General features: G+C 47.6%; 1 protein-coding gene across 5 annotated transcripts in view; it reads left to right on the forward strand.

The window, feature by feature from the left end:
• RIPOR2 (RHO family interacting cell polarization regulator 2) overlaps window positions 1-19,608 on the forward strand; it is a 232,991-nt gene that overhangs the window by 164,892 nt on the left and 48,491 nt on the right. For all 5 annotated transcript variants that reach the window (XM_047859368.1, XM_047859370.1, XM_047859367.1 and 2 more), the window contains exons 2-8: window positions 4,091-4,217; window positions 5,985-6,140; window positions 6,953-7,031; window positions 9,945-9,968; window positions 11,315-11,368; window positions 14,783-14,932; window positions 18,630-18,693. In XM_047859368.1, coding sequence (XP_047715324.1) covers window positions 4,091-4,217; window positions 5,985-6,140; window positions 6,953-7,031; window positions 9,945-9,968; window positions 11,315-11,368; window positions 14,783-14,932; window positions 18,630-18,693 — 654 coding nt within the window. The remainder of the gene's footprint in view (window positions 1-4,090; window positions 4,218-5,984; window positions 6,141-6,952; window positions 7,032-9,944; window positions 9,969-11,314; window positions 11,369-14,782; window positions 14,933-18,629; window positions 18,694-19,608) is intronic.

The following is a 19,608-nucleotide window of genomic DNA, read 5'->3' on the forward strand; positions in this document are numbered from 1 at the left end:
GAATCTGAACTGTTCTGGTGTCATGAGAATTTGTGAAACCTGACACATGACTTCTTAGAAGTCAGATTTCTCCTTTGCAAGACTTCTACACAACAGTATAAGTACATATGTTGCCCAGCACGTATCATATATGTTCCTTTTTTGTCCTTTTTTTAATGTGTATTTGTTTTTGAGGGAGAGAGAGAGACAGAGCACGAGCAGGGGAGGGGCAGACAGAGGATGTGAAGCAGGCTCCGAGCTGACAACAGAGAACCAGACGTGGGGCTCAAACCCATGAACCGTGAGATCATGACCTGAGCTGAGGTCAGATGCTCAACCGACCGAGCCACCCAGATGCCCCCCCGGACCTATTGTTTTCTAACTGCCACGTAGTATTCTATCCCAGGGTTTTGCCGTGATGTATTATCGACTCTTGCTGTAAAAACTGGCATTTGTTTCCGTTTTTCCCCTGTTCCACTGCCTGTCATCAACATCCCTGTAAATGCCCCTTTGTGAACTTGAGTCTTTCTCTACAGGACAGACTGAAGAGTAGATAGGACATGTTAAAGGATACCAATGTTTAACCTTTTATTTTATTTATGTATTTATTTATTTGAGGGAGAGAGAGAGTGCACACATGTGAGGGTGAGCAGAAGGGAGAGGCAGAGGGTGGGAGAGAATCTTAAGCAGGATTCGTGCTCAGCACGGAACCCAATGTGGGGCTCAATCCCACGACCCTGAGACCATGACCAACCCGAAATCAAGAGCCAGACGCTCAACTGACTGGGCCACCCAGGCGCCCCAAATGTTTGACTTTTTAAACAGATCTTCCAAATTGTTCTCCAAACTTTGGAGGATAAACCCAGCTTTAACCCCCTATCCCTACCAGCATCCCAGCATCGATACTCCAGTTCTACTGTGGCCTTTTTTTCTTTTTTTAAGTTCAAGCGTTCAGGCCAAAGGAGCATGTAAAAGGAAAATGTAAATGACTCAGGTGGGGATGACTGGTTTTAAGTCCTTAGAGCCCTGAAAGGGACCGGTGCAGTTTGGGGGGTGGTTTTGCTGGAAGCTGGGAAGACTGCATCCATGGGGCTTCTTAGGGAGCCAGGGAGGAGCCTGCAGACTTTGAGAGCACAGAGGCGGGAGTGGGGTCATCAAAAAGGAGGCAACAGAGCCTTTCAGGTAAATGTGCCAGTGTGGAGAAGCTGAGGCAGCCGGAAGGCTGGTGGCAAAGAACTTGCCTCCTTCTGAGTTGCGGGACGGGGTGGTCACGTGGCCCGAGTGCCTCCTCCTCTGTCTCCCCGGTCCCAACCTACCCCTTTCTCCAACAGCCGGACTTTGTGTGGGGGGCTGTGCACTTGTGCTCTACGACTCCCCTTGGGCGGCTTGTCAGCCTTCGGGACAGCTGACCCGTAGGATAGAGATCTCGGCCTAAACCAGCTCTCGGCCAAATTCTTGCCTGATAACGATCATTCCTCAGACCAGCAAGCACGTTCCTACTGATCGTCCATTCAACATGTAGCTTCCGAGGGTTTTACCCATCCCAAAGCACTTTACAGTCCTAGAATCCTGGACAGGCGTGTGTCTTATTCTCAAGACCCTTATCTGTCGCTGAACGGAGGGAAAAGGTGAATTAGTCTACCATCCGGTTCATGGGTTTAATTCATTTAACCAGACATTTAAACTTTGCAAAGAGAAGCCTATTTAAGACCGAACGGTATACATTAAAAGTTGGAGTTGAGAAGATTATTCTAACTGAAGTTTTAAAATTTCAACCAACTTGGCATCATTTTTTTTTTTTCTTGTCTTTGCTGAGCTAAGAATCAGTTGAGGACCTTTGCAAAACCCCAGTACCCACGTGGCCTTCCGCATTAATTAAATTGAACGCCTGGCCACAGGATCCAGATGCCCCTAGTGGAAACTACCGATCGAATGGATAAGAGAAAACAAATCTTTGTGGCTTAAAAAAAGGATCATGCCATTAAAATATTTCAAATGCTTTAATTCTTCCCCCGTGATCGAAGAATCCCATAATTGCAACAACAGATCTACTGAGCAATAATTTATGAAGTGAGATACAGTACTAATAAAATTCCCCAAATTTAGACCTTAAGGTGATTATAAAACTGTTGAGTACAGAAATAACGCAAACTAAAGTGTCTTCTTCCTTTTTTTTTTAGTATTCATTTATTTTTTGAGAGAGCGAGCAGGGGAGGGGCGGAGAGAGGGGGGCAGAGCCCCCAAAGCGGGCTCTGCACCGACAGCAGTGAGCCTGACCGGGGTTCCATCTCGCGAACCTTGAGATCCGGACCTGAGCCGGAGTCGGACGCTTAACCGACCGAGCCACCCAGGCGCCGCGACGATAGTGTCTTCTTGATACTCAGGACAGGTTTGATGTAGACACAAAGATGACACAGGCGTGCTGTATGAGCCTGAGACGCGGACGACCCCTTAGTAAGCAGCAGAGAGCCCCTAGAAGGACCTCGTTGAGTCTTGCATTTCTCCCTGCCATCGGTGCATGAGGTATTACCTTCACTGCACGCACACGCGCACACACACGCATCATCACTTCTTTTATTTTTTTAATGTTTATTTTTGAGAGAGAAAGAGAGACAGAGCATCGGAAGGGGAGGGGCAGAGAGAGAGGGAGACACAGAGTCCGAAGCGGGCTCCAGGCCCCGAGCTGCCGGCACCGAGCCCGACGCGGGGCTCGAACCCATGAACCGTGAGATCATGACCTGAGCCGAAGTCGGATGCTCAGGCAACTACGCCACCCAGGCGCCCCTCCATCGTCACTTTTAAAATGCTAGAGAACTCCAGCAAAACTTAACCTCCCCCCCCCCCCCCATAGCTGGCATGGAACTGGTGGGGCTGTGGTCCCATCCAGCAAGCCTGGTGCCTGTTGCCAGGCCTGTTGCCGGGTGAGTCAACACCCGGGCTCTGCAAGAATCCCTGTACACCCCAGAGCTGCTTTCTTCTAGAGAGGGAGGGAGGGGGTAGGGACCGAATGAGGGGATTTAGAAACCAGCCAAGGCATGGAGGAGGGGCCAGTCCGAGTACGCCCTAGCCAAGTGACTCTTCCATCCCATCTGGAAAGTTCCGCTGCTGTGCCTTTTAGCTTTTCTTCCTTGCTGGGTCTTTAAAGGACAGTTACTGGTGCTGTTCAAACAGGCCAGGTGGGTGTCTGCTCACTCTGGAAGCCCTCAGTCCTCCCAGAGGCTGCCTCCCCATTCTCCTGGAGCCTGTTCCTCTCCGGAGTGAGGTTCCCTGCTAAGACAATGGTATCTGCTTCCACTCTGCCTGACCTAGGCGGGTAGAATTACCTAACAGCTCAGGCCAGTCCTTTGGGGGAACTAACCTCAGGCTTGTGTCCGCCAGAGTTGTGTTTTGACAATGCCTCTTAGTCATTGGCGTGGTGAGTCTCGACAAAAGCCGAGCAAGAGACTGAAATAGGGGGCGTGCTTTCTGCTGTATTTCCCCCTCCCTTTCCTCCCGCTCCTCCTGCATTCTCATTTAATAACCTACATTATCCCCACTTTTGTGAATGCTCTCTTTACCCGTCTTGTTTCGCAAGGCCACAACAGTGGTGAGATCGTATCTTTCAAAATATACTTAAGGGTAGAAAGGAGAACAAGCTTAAGTAAATTCATCTCTAAAGAAACCTCGTGTTTTCAGCCATCTGACTTCTAAATGTAGAATCCTACCCTGAGACCTGACTTGTGTTTTGAATGGGATGCGGGGCCTGGCCGAAACGTTGACTTGGCCTGTTTGTGTGTTTCTGCTGTTGAATGGAGGTAAACGTTCCGAAGTTTTCGTGTATCTGAGCCTGTCTAAAAAAAAAAAAAAAAAAAAAATCCCAGAAAAGAAACCTAAAATGACTGATAATTGTGTGCAATTTTCATTTATTTCTGTCTCAGTAGGTGGGTATCTTTTTCTTCTTCACCCGCGAGCTGAATCCTTTGGAAAGGAACGAGCCCTAGGAAACAAGACTTACAAACATCTAATGGTCTCATGACTCACCTCACCTCACCTTTGTCATTGTTGACAAGCTTAGTGTCTTTTCTGCCTGGACCTGCCTGTAATTTGCCATAATCTTTCCACTGTCTTACAGGACTACCAGCCAGACTCCCAGAAATCATGTTGGTAGGGTCCCAGTCCTTCTCACCTGGGGGACCCAATGGGATCATCAGAAGCCAGTCCTTTGCGGGGTTCAGCGGCCTTCAGGAGAGGCGATCCAGGCAAGTCGTGTGTGGGTCTCTTCCGGGACGCGACGTGAGAAGGACGTGAGCTCGTGCCCTGGAGAGGCTCTGTGAGCACGCAGCCTTGTCAAAACACACACACAAACGTGCTCTTTGAATCTCTTTCATGAAACAGACGTAATGCACCAGAAATTAAGGACGGTGGTTTCTTTTCTGTCATTTCAAATTCCTGCTGCAAAGCAGATGTCTGAGGATCTTGGACAAGCCAGCGGTATCTGTGCATGGCTTTCCCCACCCTCCCACCCCACGCCCCATGCAGCACATTCCCCACGGCATCCAGATTTGGGAGACTGCGTTGGGTATAAAGTTACGCAGCCGGTAAAGACAGCATCTGCACATCAGCTCTGGGAAGCAGATGTCATTCGGATACGGGCTCGGGAAGTTAGTCTTCCGCTTTCTCTGGAATCTCCCTTCATCTACGCCAGGACTTGGGGGAACACACGGGTAACGAAATAGGTAACATGGAGTAGGTCTGTCGTCGGTTTTTCTGACACAGCAGAGGTCTTACAGGCTCTCGGGACCTTGTGCTCTGACCTGTCACATCCCCTTTGGTGCGCACGGTTGCGGCAGAGGAAAAGGACAAGTAACCTGGGAGGGGCACAGGGCAGGCACCTGCCACACTCGGAGGTCACGGCTTTCCCGTTGACGGTGGGGTCAGTGAGGTTCTGGCCTCTTGGTCTCCTAATCGGATCAGTAGTTTGGGTCTAAGCTATCAGGTGTCCACCTTCCCACCGCACTCCCTGCCACTAATGTGACGCTAAGTTTTATGTTCTACCTAAAGATCATTTGCTCCATCAAAATCAAGCTGAAAACAAGCTATTGGCCCAGCTACATGGACTTTTCTTTTTTTTTTTTAATTTTTTTAATGTTTATTTATTTTTGAGAGAGAGAGAGAGACAGAGTGCAAGCCGGGAAAGGGCAGAGAGAGAGGGAGACACAGAATCCGAAGCAGGCTCCAGGCTCCGAGCTGTCAGCACAGAGCCCGCTGCAGGGCTCAAACCCACGAACTGTGAGATCGTGACCTGAGCCGAAGTCAGATGCCCACGCGCCCCTGGGCTTTTCTTTACTGCTGTCTGGAGTTAGCCACGTGTCGTGCTTTTTCCTTTATCTAAAAACTGTTCAGGGGCACCCGGGGGGCTCAGGCTGTTGAGCATCCAACTCTTGATCTTGGCTCAGGTCATGATCTCATGGTTCATGGGATCGAGCCTCGATTTGGGCTCTGCACTGACAGCATGGAACCTGCTTGGGATTCTCTGTCTCCCTCTCTCTCTGCCCCTCTTGCACACTTTCTCTCTCTCTCTCTCTCTCTCTCTCTCTCTCTCTCTCTCTCTAAACAAACATTTAAAAAACAAAACTGTTCATTCACATCCTAGACGAATTTAGTAGACGCTCGTGCCCAAGGTTACGTAGCGCACATATTTTTCCATTGGATTATATCCTTCTGCTTCCTCACTTCCTCAGAAGTGTTTGTCCTTGGCTTTCCATAAGGTGTCAGTGGTGTGGCATGTTTCCACGCAGAGCACGGTACCTGACGGGCTAGACAGGTAGCCTGTCCAGTTCAGGGCAATAAATCTGATAGTACATCTGCTGATAGACTAAACACAGGATGGCTCAGGTTGTGCATATATAAGGGACTGATACCTTCCCCGAAAGACATGAATACAAACACAAGACGATGAAAAAGGCATGTCTTTGCTCAAGTCCTTTTGGACGCCGAGACTCACAATTTCTTTTTTCTCTGCGTAGATGTAACTCCTTTATCGAAAATCCCTCCGCTCTCAAGAAGCCTCAGGCCAAACTGAAGAAAATGCACAATTTAGGACACAAAAACAATAACCCTCCCAAAGAGCCTCAGCCTAAGAGGGTAGAAGAGGTCGTCAGAGCCTTGAAAAATGGACTTGAGTAAGAACGTTGAACCAACAATACCCTAGAACGTGTCTCCTTTCTAAAGTCCCACGGGAGGTGGGGAGGTGGGGGCACACAGCAAAGTCTTAGGAGATCATTTTAAAATGTCTATTTCTGTAGTGATATTTCATTCTTGTACTGCAACCGAGGAAGCCTTAAATGAGTCCCAAACATGTGAAATATGTTGGGTTTCCACATCATATCCATGACATTGAAGGAGATCTGAACTAGTGATGTGTTTAACTTGACCTTGAATTGGAGTCCACTTAATTAAACAATGGTGGACAGACTTCTCCATTTTAGTGATTGCTGAGGAAGAGTTCTGAAACCTTCCCAAGTTGTTGTATTACGTCATATTGTGTCGTATATATTATATATATTTATTATTATTATTATTATTATTATTATTATTATTATTATTATTATTTTCCCAGAATAAAATTTCCCTAGAGTGCAGGGTGCCGTATAGAGTCAGTGTTGTATTTAACTAGATAGAATTCTGGAAACCTGGACCCAGGACAGACTCCATAGGTGTTTTGCCCCTTCTCTCCCCATTGGTTTTTCTTTTTGGACTTTCAGCCTCACAGGGTTCTCCTCTTTAACCATCTGGAGAGTACCAGAAGCAACTGCTGGAGCTTTCCAAAAGTTGAGAGATTGGGAAACACACAGCCTCTCTCCCACCGACTTTGCCCTCTGCAGAGCAGGAACCAGATTCTTAATCCCCTTCAGGAGGACAGGGTCAGCACCGGCACCAGATGTCACTTGCCAGGCACAGAGTTCACAGTGGTGTTTCCTGTTGTTTTTTGCAGCGAGTATCTGGAGGTTCACCAGACGGAGTTGGACAAGTTGACAGCTCAGTTAAAAGATATGAGAAGGAACTCTCGCCTGGTAGGTGTCGTTCAAGCAGTAGGATGTTAACACAGTATTCCTTTTTATGGCTAAGTGTCCTTTTCTTTTTGTCCTGGATGGAAATGGGGAGATGGAGAAGGGTACGAGGACAAGGAAGAACCTTTAAGAAAAGCAGGTCATGGGGCGCCTGGGTGGCTCCGTTGCTTAAGTGTCCGACTCTTGGTCTCGGCTCAGATCACGATCTCAGTTTGTGGGTTTGAGCCCCACATTGAGCTCTGTGCTGACAGTGCAGAGCCTGCTTGGAATTCCTCTCTCTCCCTCCTTCTCTGCCCCTCCCTTGCTCTTTCTCTCCCTCAAAATATATAAATAAAACATTATAAAAAATAAAAATAGAAATATCTTTAAAAAAAAGAAAATCAGATCCAAGGGGCAAAGTACTTACTATATCTGCGTCCTGATGCGTATTTGTGAAGGAGGTTATATTTCTTCTTAATGCTTTATTCTTGATACCTTTCAGTATTTTCCAAACATGTTTATGCAGGTAGACTTTATAATCAAGAAAAAATACTGGGGCACGTGGGTGGCTCAGCCGGTTAAGCATCCGACTTCAGCTCAGGTCATGATCTCACTGTTCGTGAGTTCGAGCCCCACGGGGGACTCTGTGCTAACAGCTCAGCACCTGCTTGGGATTCTCTCTCCCTCTCTCTCTGCCCCTCACCTGCTCATACTCTCTCTCCAAAATAAATAAACATTTAAAAGATATTTTAAAAAAGAGAAAAGATACTAAACAACAGCCACAACCCCCCTGCCCCTCCTCCCAGTAATCTAAGGAAATGCAAAATTGGGGTTGTCCTAGCATATTGTTAGTGCAGAGTTTGGAACCCAGAACCACTAAGAAAATAGTACAGTTCAGTGACATCAACGAGGGAAAGGAAGGAGGCTCCAGTGGTGCCTGTTATGGGAAGCTGGAGGGGCCCCGGTCCACTTTAGTTACACGTCCTCCTGCTCAAGATGTTTGTAGATGTCCTCTAGTCCGATGAATCTGTAAAGACTTGTCTGCTTGCAGAGAGGCCTCTAATCTATACACTATTTTATTTTTAATGTTTATTTATTTTTGAGAGAGAAAGAAAGAAACAGAGCATGAGCAGGGGAGGGTCAGAGAGAGAGGGAGACACAGAATCCGAAGCGGGCTCCACGCTCCCAGCTGTCAGCACACGGCCCGAAGCGGGCCTCGAACTCACAAACCGTGAGATCGTGACCTGAGCCAAAGTTGGATGCTTTAACCAACTGAGCCACCCAGGCACCCCTGTATACACTATTTTAAATGATTTTGTTCAGGGGCACCTGGGTGGCTCAGTGGGTTAAGATCTGACTTTTGGTTTTGGCTCAGGTCACGATCTTGGGTTCATGAGTTCGAGCCCCGCATCAGGCTCCACTCTGACAGTGCGGAGCCTGCTTGGGATTCTCTCTCTCTCCCTCTCTCTCTGCCCCTCCCCTGCTTGCGCTGTCTCTGTCTCTGTCTCTCTCTCTCAAAATAAATGAAATAAACTTTAAAAAACGATTTAGTTCCGTTCTAAATGATCTTACACCAGAATGTTTCGAGGCTTCGGAAAGCCCAGGAAAAGTCTCCGTATACTAGAGGGTCCAGCTGTGCGTTAACAGCCGCTCTCTTCTTCTGTTTTAGGAGATTTGAGAAAAAGTGTAGTGGTGTCCTTTTTTGAAGGCTTAGAGGTTAAAAGCTTTGTCGAAGCTAAGGATTTTATACCCTGGTGATGTTAGAGTATGAACTGCCCCATCTCTGTGGGGAGTGGCTCCTCATGGAATGGGCTTCTATGCCCTTGGCCATCCCCAATGGCAACAAATGTGTCTCCTTGGAGAACAATGGTGAATGGATGGAGGGGCTTCTGCCAGGACCCAGTGTCCCGTAAAACCCCTCCCGAAGGGGCTGTGGGAATGGTGTACTGATTATGCTGTGATATTATGAGCACGCAGGAAATGAACTTGCTTAAAAAAACATTTTGTGAAAAGCATATCACCGCCCTCCAGAACACTCTTAAACACCAGTTTTATCTGTTTAAACAGGAAGGCAAGTATTCTTTTAACACATATATCACTGCCGCATTTTATGTTAACTTTTTTCTTTATTTATTTTTTTAATTTTTTATTTTTTTTATTTATTTTATTTTTTTTTATTTTTAACGTTTTTAATTTATTTTTGAGACAGAGAGAGACAGAGCATGAACGGGGGAGGGGCAGAGAGAGAGGGAGACACAGAATCGGAAGCAGGCTCCAGGCTTTGAGCCATCAGCCCAGAGCCCGACGCAGGGCTCGAACTCACAGACCGCGAGATCGTGACCTGAGCTGAAGTCGAACGCCCAACCGACTGAGCCACCCAGGCGCCCCTTCTTTATTTAAAAGTTAACGTGGGGGCACTTGGGTGGCTCAGTCGGTTAAGCATCCGACTTCGGCTCAGGTCATGGTCTCACCGTTCATGGGTTTGAGCCCCGGTCGGGCTCTGTGCTGACAGCTCAGAGCCTGGAGCCTGTTTCAAATTCTGTGTCTCCCTCTCTCTCGCTCTCTCTTGCTCTCTCTGCCCCTCCCCTGCTCATGCTCTGTCTCTATCAAAAAAATAAATGTTAAAAAAATTAAAACTTAACATGAATTTATGTGTTCCTCAATATGTAAGAGAGGAGAGCTAAAAGCAAGTGAAACCCTTAAAGCTCCCAGCATGTGGAGAGATTGGGGTGGAATTCTGGAGACACGGAGTATAAATAAATATTGGCTCTTAAAAGTACTCTTACTGCTATTTGAAATAACCCGGTAGAACTTGGCGGGTTTGATCATCATTTCACTGGTAATGCAGAAATGCAGACTAAACCCCTCTGTTCATATCAGTAACAATTTTGAGGAGAATAAGTTTTAATCCCAACACTCCTTTTTTTTTTATTTTAGGGTGTCCTGTATGACCTAGACAAGGTAAGTTATCATTCTGTGCCGAGAGTTGCTGGAAAATAAGCACTAAATCTTTGAATAGAGGTCAGTGATGTCCTCTTAGGCATAACAAGACCTCAGAGAACTGAGGATTTTTCTAAGCCTAGGAAAAGTCATGCTTTTCTCTAATGAGGGGGAGCTACCATCATGTAGCTCCAATGCCGTCTTTAAGGTCACTTCCATAAAAGTGCCACCTGGTTGGAGGGTTCTCGGTGTGCTGATGAGTTTCAGGACTTCCCAGGTATTTAAGCACCTTACCTGTGCCCCTTCTAAATATGGACTATACTGTTTCATCAAGCCAAAGACGTCCTTGATTGGAAAATACACTGGTATTTTATATGCGCCTAAGAGGGAAAAAAGTGATTCCAGTTAAATCCTGGCACCATTTTTTTTTCTTTTCACTTAAAATTTGTATTGTATGCCTCAGGACAAAGCCCTTCGAGCTTTCTTTTCGTTGTAGATTTTGTTTTTGTTTCTTTCAATATGCTGCTGTCCCCTTCCCATGCCTTTCTGTAGATGCAGAGAAAGTTTTAATGCTGAATCATGGTATGATGGGTTTTTTTGAAGACATTTTAAAGGGTAATTAAATTGAATGCATGTAGGGGCGCCTGGGTGGCGCAGTCGGTTAAGCGTCCGACTTCAGCCAGGTCACGATCTCACGGTCCATGAGTTCGAGCCCCGCGTCGGGCTCTGGGCTGATGGCTCAGAGCCTGGAGCCTGTTTCTGATTCTGTGTCTCCCTCTCTCTCTGCCCCTCCCCCGTTCATGCTCTGTCTCTCTCTGTCCCCCAAAAAATAAATAAACGTTGAAAAAAAAATTAAAAAAAAAAAGAAAAAAAAATTGAATGCGTGTAATAACAGTATTTATAACTCAAACGAAGGATGACACATAGAACCACTGTGATTATCTGTGAGTGTGCCCCAGCAGTAGGGATTGTAAAATGCACCCCCGTTTCAGAGACACTAAAAGGCAGGGGGGTGAGTTCATCTTAGAGGTGACAGAATGGAGGGATTGAGGTCTAGCCCAACATGATACCGTCCTGCCAGAGACCCAGTGAGTTCCATTTGATTGGCTTCCCTCGATGTTCCACACAACGATTCCAATAACCAGCTCGAGTTCATCTGTCGGAATATTTATTCCATGTTTCAGAAAATACTTCCCGAATCGTTCATAGAGAGTCTCTGAAATAGCCACGATTGGAAGAAAGAGGGGATGGTTCGCATTTTCTGGTACTTCTGAGTAGGAGAGCGGGGAGAAGATATTCCTGCCAGTCTAGATGGGTGAAACTGTAAATGGCTGCATTTTCTTTCAAACTTCTTCTTTTATTTCCAGCAAATTAAAACGATTGAAAGATACATGAGACGCCTGGAGTTTCACATCAGTAAGGTAATGGAAGTTCCTGTTGTCTTGCTTCTGTGTTTCCGTTCTCAGTCACTAATCACTACGCCTTGGGCCTAAGCGTGGCGTCTAGTCCGTGGACAATTTCTTACCTAATTGACTCCTAGCAGTTAAGTCTTCCAACAGGCAGTAAAAATGGAGACAAACAAGACTTAGGAGCCTGACAGTCCGGCACAGTACCGACCCTACTCAGTTCAACAGACATTAAGTGCTTCCCGTGAGGCACCCACAGTGCCTCCTGCTGGGCTTTTAGTCTCCACGTAGTCTTGGTAAAGACTGAACCAAACGGACCTAGGAGAAACTTCACGCTTGCATAACTTGACCTCTGGGCACGCATACAACTCGGTACCCCAGAAACTTCTTCGTGAAGGCCGTATAAGTACTTACGGACGCTGCCATGTACCTCTCTAACCCTGTCGAGCACCCAGTTCCTTCTGCCCTTTCTCGCATGACCTCTTCATCTTCGTCGCCCGCATAGATGGGGCCATTTTGCCAGGCTCCCTGACACCCAGCCCTGAACCCTACAGATAGTTCACTGATGGTCCAGCCAGCCTTGTGCGGGGTGGGACTTTGTCACCCCTTGTTCTGAACACTTAAGAGAGTTACCGGGACAGCCTGGAAATATTTCCCTTTGGGAGCCGCTAAATCACACCAGTGGCTATTCCTGTCTGCATCCCCGCGCGGCAGCCTCTCTTCCAAGTATGGAGACTGGACGCTTCAGCCGATCTCTGTGCTAGGAGTCAGAAGCCCTGGATTCCAGGCGTGTGCTCTCTGGCCTCTAGCACCGACGTGGACCTGAGTGTTCGACTCTGTGAAATGGGGCTGGGAGGTGCACGTGTTCGGTCTAAATGACCCCAAGAGTTCCTTCATTTTAAAATTCTGTGATGATTTATGCACACGTAAGCACGTGTATCTATAACTGCCTTTGTGTGTTCCCACTCTGACAAATCCCTTTTCCCTCCGCAAATCTGAAACTGCTCCAATCTCTGTTAATAAATAAAACAATGACATCCATCAGATGACATCCAGCCGTGTGGCTGGCAAGTGTTGGCAGATTGAAACCCAGCAAGAAGGCACAACCCTGCATTAGGTAGGAGTGAATTTATCCATCTCGTATCCATCATTGTTAAACACAACAATCCCGGCGGCTGTTAAAGGTTGGTAGCGGTCTGTTTGCAACACCTATATACAGCATGCCTCACAAATTATAGTCAACCGAGTGAGTCAGTCCGTTTATTTGATGAGAGCCACTGCTGACTTAGAGTCGAGACAGATGCTTGCCTACAGACGGGCCCGTTTCCGCTCAGGTGAGTACTTGGTAACCCTTTATCCTAAAGGTGAACTTCATTTGGCTAGGATAGGTTGATATTGAAATGAAAATGAAGAATTAACTTATCTTTAAATGCAAAGTAGTAGACTACATCATCAGGGCTAAACCAGCACCCCGCCAGCAGCTTCCTTGTAGACGGGATTATAGACTCGGAGTCTTTGGCAAACCCGGCCACAGGGGGGAAAGGTTGAAGGCACAGGCTTCCAGGGGATTACCTGGGTACAACCGCCTGACCTGCGCTGGAAGAGGTATCAGCTCTTGCACTTCTAAGAGTTTCGTGGGGACCTCCCGCGTCAGAACGATCTGCAGCGTTTATTTAAAACTTCAGATGCCCAGCCCAGCCCTAACCTCCTGAATCAGCATCTCAGAGTGGGGCCTGGCCATCAGCATAGTAATGAGCTCACCAAGTAAGGCTGAGTTTAACTTTTAAGTATGGGACCCACCTTCTGTGCCGGTCACCAGCCCAACGATTTTATCGGCACATCACCACCCCTGAGTCCTAGGTCTCCCCCTTAATCAGGCACGAATCCATCGGCCCCAAAGATGAAAGGCTGCTTCCCGGAGTCTGGCAATTTCCCTCAGCAGAGCGCAGTGAACTGTTGAAGAGCGACAGAGAATCCTGTAACCAGAGAATAATTTGCAATCTCTTAACGTTCATCTTCTAAGCTGAGTGTGATGACGTCTAATGTAGAGACCGCAACTGGGGAAAACCACACCACTGGCGGGTCCTACTGATGCTTTTTAGCGAGCGCCCCAAAACTCGCCTTCAGAACCAAAGGGGAATCTTCAGCTCCAAAACCCATGACATTTACCTCGACCGTCTTCTGGCTCTGTAGCTTTTTGAGGCAGTGAAGTGCGTACAGAAAGGACAACAAGTAGCCCGAGGCAGGCTTCCTGGTCTCATGGATTTCCTTTGCTTCTGCTCACGCCTGGTGCTACTGTCCTTTTAATCTGCCTGCAGGCTGCTGTAGTTAACTGGGTAGCGTGTGGATAATGGAGGACGGTCCAAGCCTGTGCACCTACACGTGACCGGGAATAACGAGGTTCTCTCGGTGTAGGCACAGTTGACATTTGGAGATGGCCTGTGCTGCGGGGGCTGCCCTCTCCTGCTCAGGATGCTGAGTATCCGTGGCCTCTATACCTACCAGATAGCAGTAGCGCCTCTCCCTGTGCCACGGGAAACAAAACGGCCCCAGCTTTTGCCAAATGTCCCCTGGGTGTCAAAACAGCCTTGGGTTGATTGAACATCACTGCCTTAGAGGCATTAAGTGATTATCAGGCTTATAGAACGAGTATGGTTGATAGTCATTTGCAGAAGGTTTATTATCATCTAGAGGCATAGGTGTAGAGGTGTAGGAGGAAAATGTTCACGTCTATTGTGAGGCTCTTTATTGAAAATGATTTTTGTAAAATCTTGGCTCAATTTTTTTTTAATTTTTTTTAATGTTCATTTATTTTTGAGAGACAGAGAGAGATAGAGCATGAGTGGGGGAGGGTCAGAGAGAGAGGGAGACGCAGAATCGGAAGCGGGCTCCAGGTTCTGAGCTGTCAGCACAGAGCGCGACGCGGGGCTCAAACCCACGGACCGCGAGATCATGACCTGAGCCGAAGTCGGACGCTTAAGCGACTGAGCCACCCAGGCGCCCCTCAATTTCTTTTTTTTTTTAATTGATAAATTTACATGTGTGGATATAACCTTGTGACAGTCCTCTTAAAATAAAGTGATAATAGCCTCGTATCAACACTTCCAGCGTTTTTTTGCTTATGAAGAAGACTCCTGCCTTCGTTATCTAGTACACATCTCACGCAGCCACCGGTGTTCAGCTCATTTCCATTTTGTGCCATTTGAAAAGACAGCTCAGATTAAAATCTGCTTCAGAATGGAAAATGGATCCCAGTGGCTAAAACAAAAACGATTGGTCTCTGTCTGAAAGGATGACGCTTCTGCCAAGAGTCCCCTTGTTGAGGTCGGAAACGTAAATACCTTAAGCACGTAGCCATGGCCCATGTAACTTCTTCCAAGTGAGATGAAATGTTTACATCCCTTGTGTGCCCTCTTGTGATTCTGACAGGTGGACGAACTCTACGAAGCTTACTGTATCCAAAGACGCCTCCAAGACGGTGCCAGCAAAATGAAGCAAGCCTTCGCAGCCTCCCCGGCCAGCAGAGCTGCCCGGGAGAGTCTGTCCGAGATCAGTCGCAGCTACAGGGAGTACACAGAGGTACGCGCAGGTCTGCTCAGCAGCTTAAGTGCCCCCCAGGCCCCCCACCCCGGGATTGTCGGAATCGCTGGTCACCGCCAGCAACAAGGGAGCGTCAGCCTCCGGCCCCGTGCTACGCTTCAGGGAGATGTTTTGCTGTTGGCCTCTCTTGCGTTGGTTTGAGGCTGTCCGTGGAATTATTTAAGACAACTGCTGGGCAGTTTGGTCGGTTGTATTTTTGTTCAGAGTCTTCGTTAGACCCCGCGGCCTTTATTGGCTTTTCTCAGTCCCCGAACATCGCCTGTCAGACACCCGTTTCCTAGTGCCTTGGAACGTGCTCGCTCACAAGCTTGTAAAACCCTTAAGACTGTAGATTCTACGAAGCCATTCGCTCTTGTGTGCTCGTGCTGCCTTGTACTCTTTGCACACGTAGGCTGCAAACGCTTGTCGGAAATTTCAGTGAATGCGCGAGTCAGCCGCGATGCCCTGGTTTTTGACGTTTAAGTGCGCTTCCAAATTTTCTAGCGTGTGGTCGAATCTGGCTTTATTCCTGGAAGTCGAACAGACCCGGGGGGTAAGATGGCTTCCCTGGATGTCGGGTATCGCTAAGCCTCCTGCCCAGGATTATTTTATTGTAAGGAAGTTCCCTTCTGTCTTAAAGGAGGCAAGATAAAGAACCCTGAGCAGAAGTGTGCTCTCCTGGCTTCTGTCTCTGAGGCCCAAACAGATGACACAGGGAGATCTTCAGTCCCCCCGGGGTCACCTGATACCAAGTGTCTTTGATGAAAGCTGAATTATTAAAGCAGCTTGTCTCACTAGCCCGTGAGTCTGCTCACCGATCGAATTCCATGAATGAAGTCATCAGCCCCATGAGGGTCTGCTGGACAGTTCCCAGAGCGGAGCGTCTGTCACGGCCCTGCGGCGGGAGGGACCTCACGGGTCACTTTGTATGGTCATTCAAGCTGCGCCTCTGGTCGGAACCGTTAGTCCCTTTCCGTGGTCTGAAATGGGCTTCTTTACCTATGTTCCCCTTTCAGAACAACGCTTTTTAAATGCATGAAATAAAATACAAAGAATCCAGGAATTCAAAAGAAACCAATTATCCTGAAACAGATATTTCAATATTAGCCGTCCAGTTGTCAGCAAGCAAAATATTTTGATTATCATGCTGTGCTTTAGTTCTGCCGCTTTATTAGCACGTCAACGTTAAGTTATAAGATCTAGCAGTGCCTCTACTTGTTTGAAGTTATAAGATTTTAAAGCAGCAAAAAGTATAAATGAGTTTTCAAGGTACCTAGGACAAATGATGTGACCAGGAACATGCCTGTGATTTCTGTCCGTGTCAGAGTCACAGGTACTGGTCGGTCATACTGCTGGGGCTTCCTTTCTACATTTGTGACACTTCAACAGTGGATAAGTTTCAATTAGAGGTTGGGAAACAGCAGAGGGTTTCTTTTCCTCGCCCAAGTTGGTGAACCCAGGGGTTGAGGATCTCTGGCTTAGAAGTAGCCCAGCCCTGGTTCATGAGACCACCTTTCTCCATATTCGTGAAATAAAAAGAGCAGTTACAGAGGTCGTTCAGAGTCCACGAGCAGATAACGGACCGGCAGGAGCTTCCTGTCCTGGAACATTTGCTAGCCGTTTTGGAAACACCTGCCCTTGGTCAAGTGCCAAAACATGGCATCACAGTCTGCTCGCAAATTCAAAGATGTAGATTACAATTTCAGCAAGAGGGACTTCTGCCTTAGAGAAGAAAGTGTCGGATTTCTGCAGGGCCCTACCTCACTTGACATCAGGTGGGTTTGTGTCTTCCCAGAACTGCAAAGCCAGGATTTGATAGCAAAGAATGTTTAGGGCAAGAAGGCTCTGGATGCTTCCGTAGGTGCAGCCATGTTCATCAGTCGCCGCACGGGCGAGATGGAAGCAAATCCTGTCCACAGAGGTCCTCAGCCGCTAAACTAGCTGGCCCCAAGGTTTTTTTGAAGACACTGGTGCCAATCCTGGCTTGCATGATAACATCACTGGCCTTTTTGGAGAGTGTAACGTGTTCTTTCACAGAAACACACGATGCTCTAAGAAAAGAGGTTTATAATACCGAGGGTTTGCTTTCAAAGCTTTCGAGCAGCACAGAGCTCAGACGTCAGGAAGTTTCCCCCAGGTTTGCGAAGCTGTTTCAGGCACTAAGAGCTTACAAGGGGAAAGACAATGCCATTCTCTTTGCGTCCCATTCAGGCACCAGTTCAGAAGAGTGATCTTTTGGGGCCGAACAAAGGAACAAGTAGGAGAAACAGTAGCCTTACAGATCAGTCCTGAAGTTCTCAGCAAACAAAATGTAAAGGGAGCCATCCCTGTCAGCACCCTGGGCTGGCCCCACCCCACCCACCCTCACTCCCATCATGGAGGCTGACTGCTGAGGGGGAAGCCTGCAGGTGCCCCGCCTGGGGGAGGGGGCGGACATGGGCACCGATGCTTCCTGCAGCCGAGGTGGTCTCCGGAGCTTAAGCTGGTCGACCTGCAGAGGGGCCCCGTGGGGAGAGCCCCCCCACCCCCCGCCAGGGTGCTTTTCCTTTTCTGATCTCCAGTGGCTCTGTTTGGGTCATCAGATACTGAGGAGGCAGGGTATCTAACCACACGCTGAGATAGTGTCCCTTCTTCTGCCTTCAGTGTCCCCTCAACTCCAGAGTCAGCAGAGGACTCTCGTCACACCCGGGAATCACTTCCGGGCACCTCAGGAGCCCCGCGTCACTCATAGAGCACAGTGCTATTTTTGCCGCCGCCCCCCCCCCCCGTTTTTATTAAAAAAAACTTCCAATCGACAGAACAGTCAAGACTAGCGTAATAAACACCATCTACCTTTACGGAGGTTGACCAGTTGGTAACAGTTTGCCCCATTTGCTTTCCTTCTCTCACATAGGCCCAATTTTTTCTTTTTCTTTTCTTTTTTTTTTTTCTTGTTGAGTCATTTGACAGTCATTAGTAGACATTATGACACTTTACAGTAAGTATTTCAGCGCCGATCCCATAATGGCAACCCGTGTAATCTGTGTATCCCTTGCACAAACACACAGCATTGTCACAAGTAAGAAAATCAATCCACTCAACAGAGTTATCAAAGAGCCTGTGCATTTCCAGACGTCCCCTATTTGGTCCAGTAGTAATGTCTTTTCTGTCTTAGTTTATTGTCCTTCAAATCAGGATGCAATGAAAGTCAACAGGTCGCATCTGGTTGTTATGTCTCTTTAGCCTCTTTTGTCTAGAACTTCTTCCCCCCCACCCCGCCCCCCAACATTGACCTTACATAGAATCCGGGCCCGTTCTTCCAGCATGTCATGTTCTGGATTCGTCTGTCCATGGCATAATTTGATGACATAACTGATGCACCATCTGAAGGCAACACAGCAAGGCTTCTGTTGCAGTAGGTCCCGGAGTCAGCAACGTAACAGCCTTGATCTTCTCCATTTAGGAGAAGACTGCTTTCCTGCTTATCTAGCATCCCAGTCCTCGTTGTCGTGCATGGAAATAATTGAACTTGTTCTAGACTCTGAATTTCCTGTGCACCATTTTGTCAAGAAGGCTTCTCCGGCAGTGCTGGAGACTCCAGGAGTCTCCTGGAATTCAAGCACTAGTTACTTGTTTGCAGCCGAGAGAACGTCATGCGCCTTGAGCTGTTGTGGGAGAGAAGCCTAGGTCTGATGCCACTCTTTTGTACTCTCCACAGAACATGTGTGCCATTGAAGCAGAGCTGGAGAATCTGCTGGGGGAGTTCTCCATCAAGATGAAAGGTACTCGGGGCGCCTGGGGGGTTCAGTCAGTTACGTGTCTGACTCTTGATCTCAACTCAGGTCATGATCTCACGGTTCATGGGTTCGAGTCCCATGTCAGGCTCAGTGCTGATAGCAGAGATTGCTTGGGATTCTGCGTCTCCCTCTCTCTCTGCCCCTCCCCTGGTCACGCTCTGTCTGTCTCTCTCAAAATAAATAAATAAACTAAAAAAAAAAAGATAAAAGGTATTTTTCCCCCACAGAGAGTCAGGAGCCATCTCCACAGACAGAGCTCACACTATTTTTATTTTTCTTGCAAAGGCACTGTGCCGCCACCTTTACCCCTCCCCATTTATGTTAATGTATTGATGTTCCAGAACCTCCTGGTCCTAAGACTTGCCTGCATCCTTGAATCTTTATTATGGCAGAATCTCAGACATACACAGAAGTGAAGAGAATTTACAGCGAGCCCCATATCACCTAGATTTAATAATTAGCAAGATTTTGCCACATTTGCTTCATTTGTTTTTTCCTTTGATGATGTATAGCCCAGATATGAGTCTGCCTGTATATATTTCATTATGCATCCCTTAAAGAATAGGGACATCTTGGGGTGCCTTGGTGGCTCGGTCGGTTAAGCGTCCGACTTGAGCTCAAGTCATGATCTCGCGGTTTGTGGGTTCGAGCCCCGCGTCGGGCTCTGTGCTGACAGCTCAGAGCCTGGAGCCTGCTTCCGATTCTGTGTCTTCCTCTCTCTCTGCTCCTCCCCCACTCATGCTCTGTCTCTCTCTGTCTCTCAAAAATAAATAAAAATGTAAAAAACAAAATTAAAAAAAAAGAATAGGGACATCTTCCCCCATAGCCACAATGCCCAGTATTATCATGTCTAATGAAACGAACATGCCTTTGTTATTAATCTGTTCCCTGATCCAAGTT

Source organism: Prionailurus viverrinus, chromosome B2 (genome assembly GCF_022837055.1).
Source record: "Prionailurus viverrinus isolate Anna chromosome B2, UM_Priviv_1.0, whole genome shotgun sequence".
In the NCBI taxonomy this organism is placed as follows: domain Eukaryota; kingdom Metazoa; phylum Chordata; class Mammalia; order Carnivora; family Felidae; genus Prionailurus; species Prionailurus viverrinus.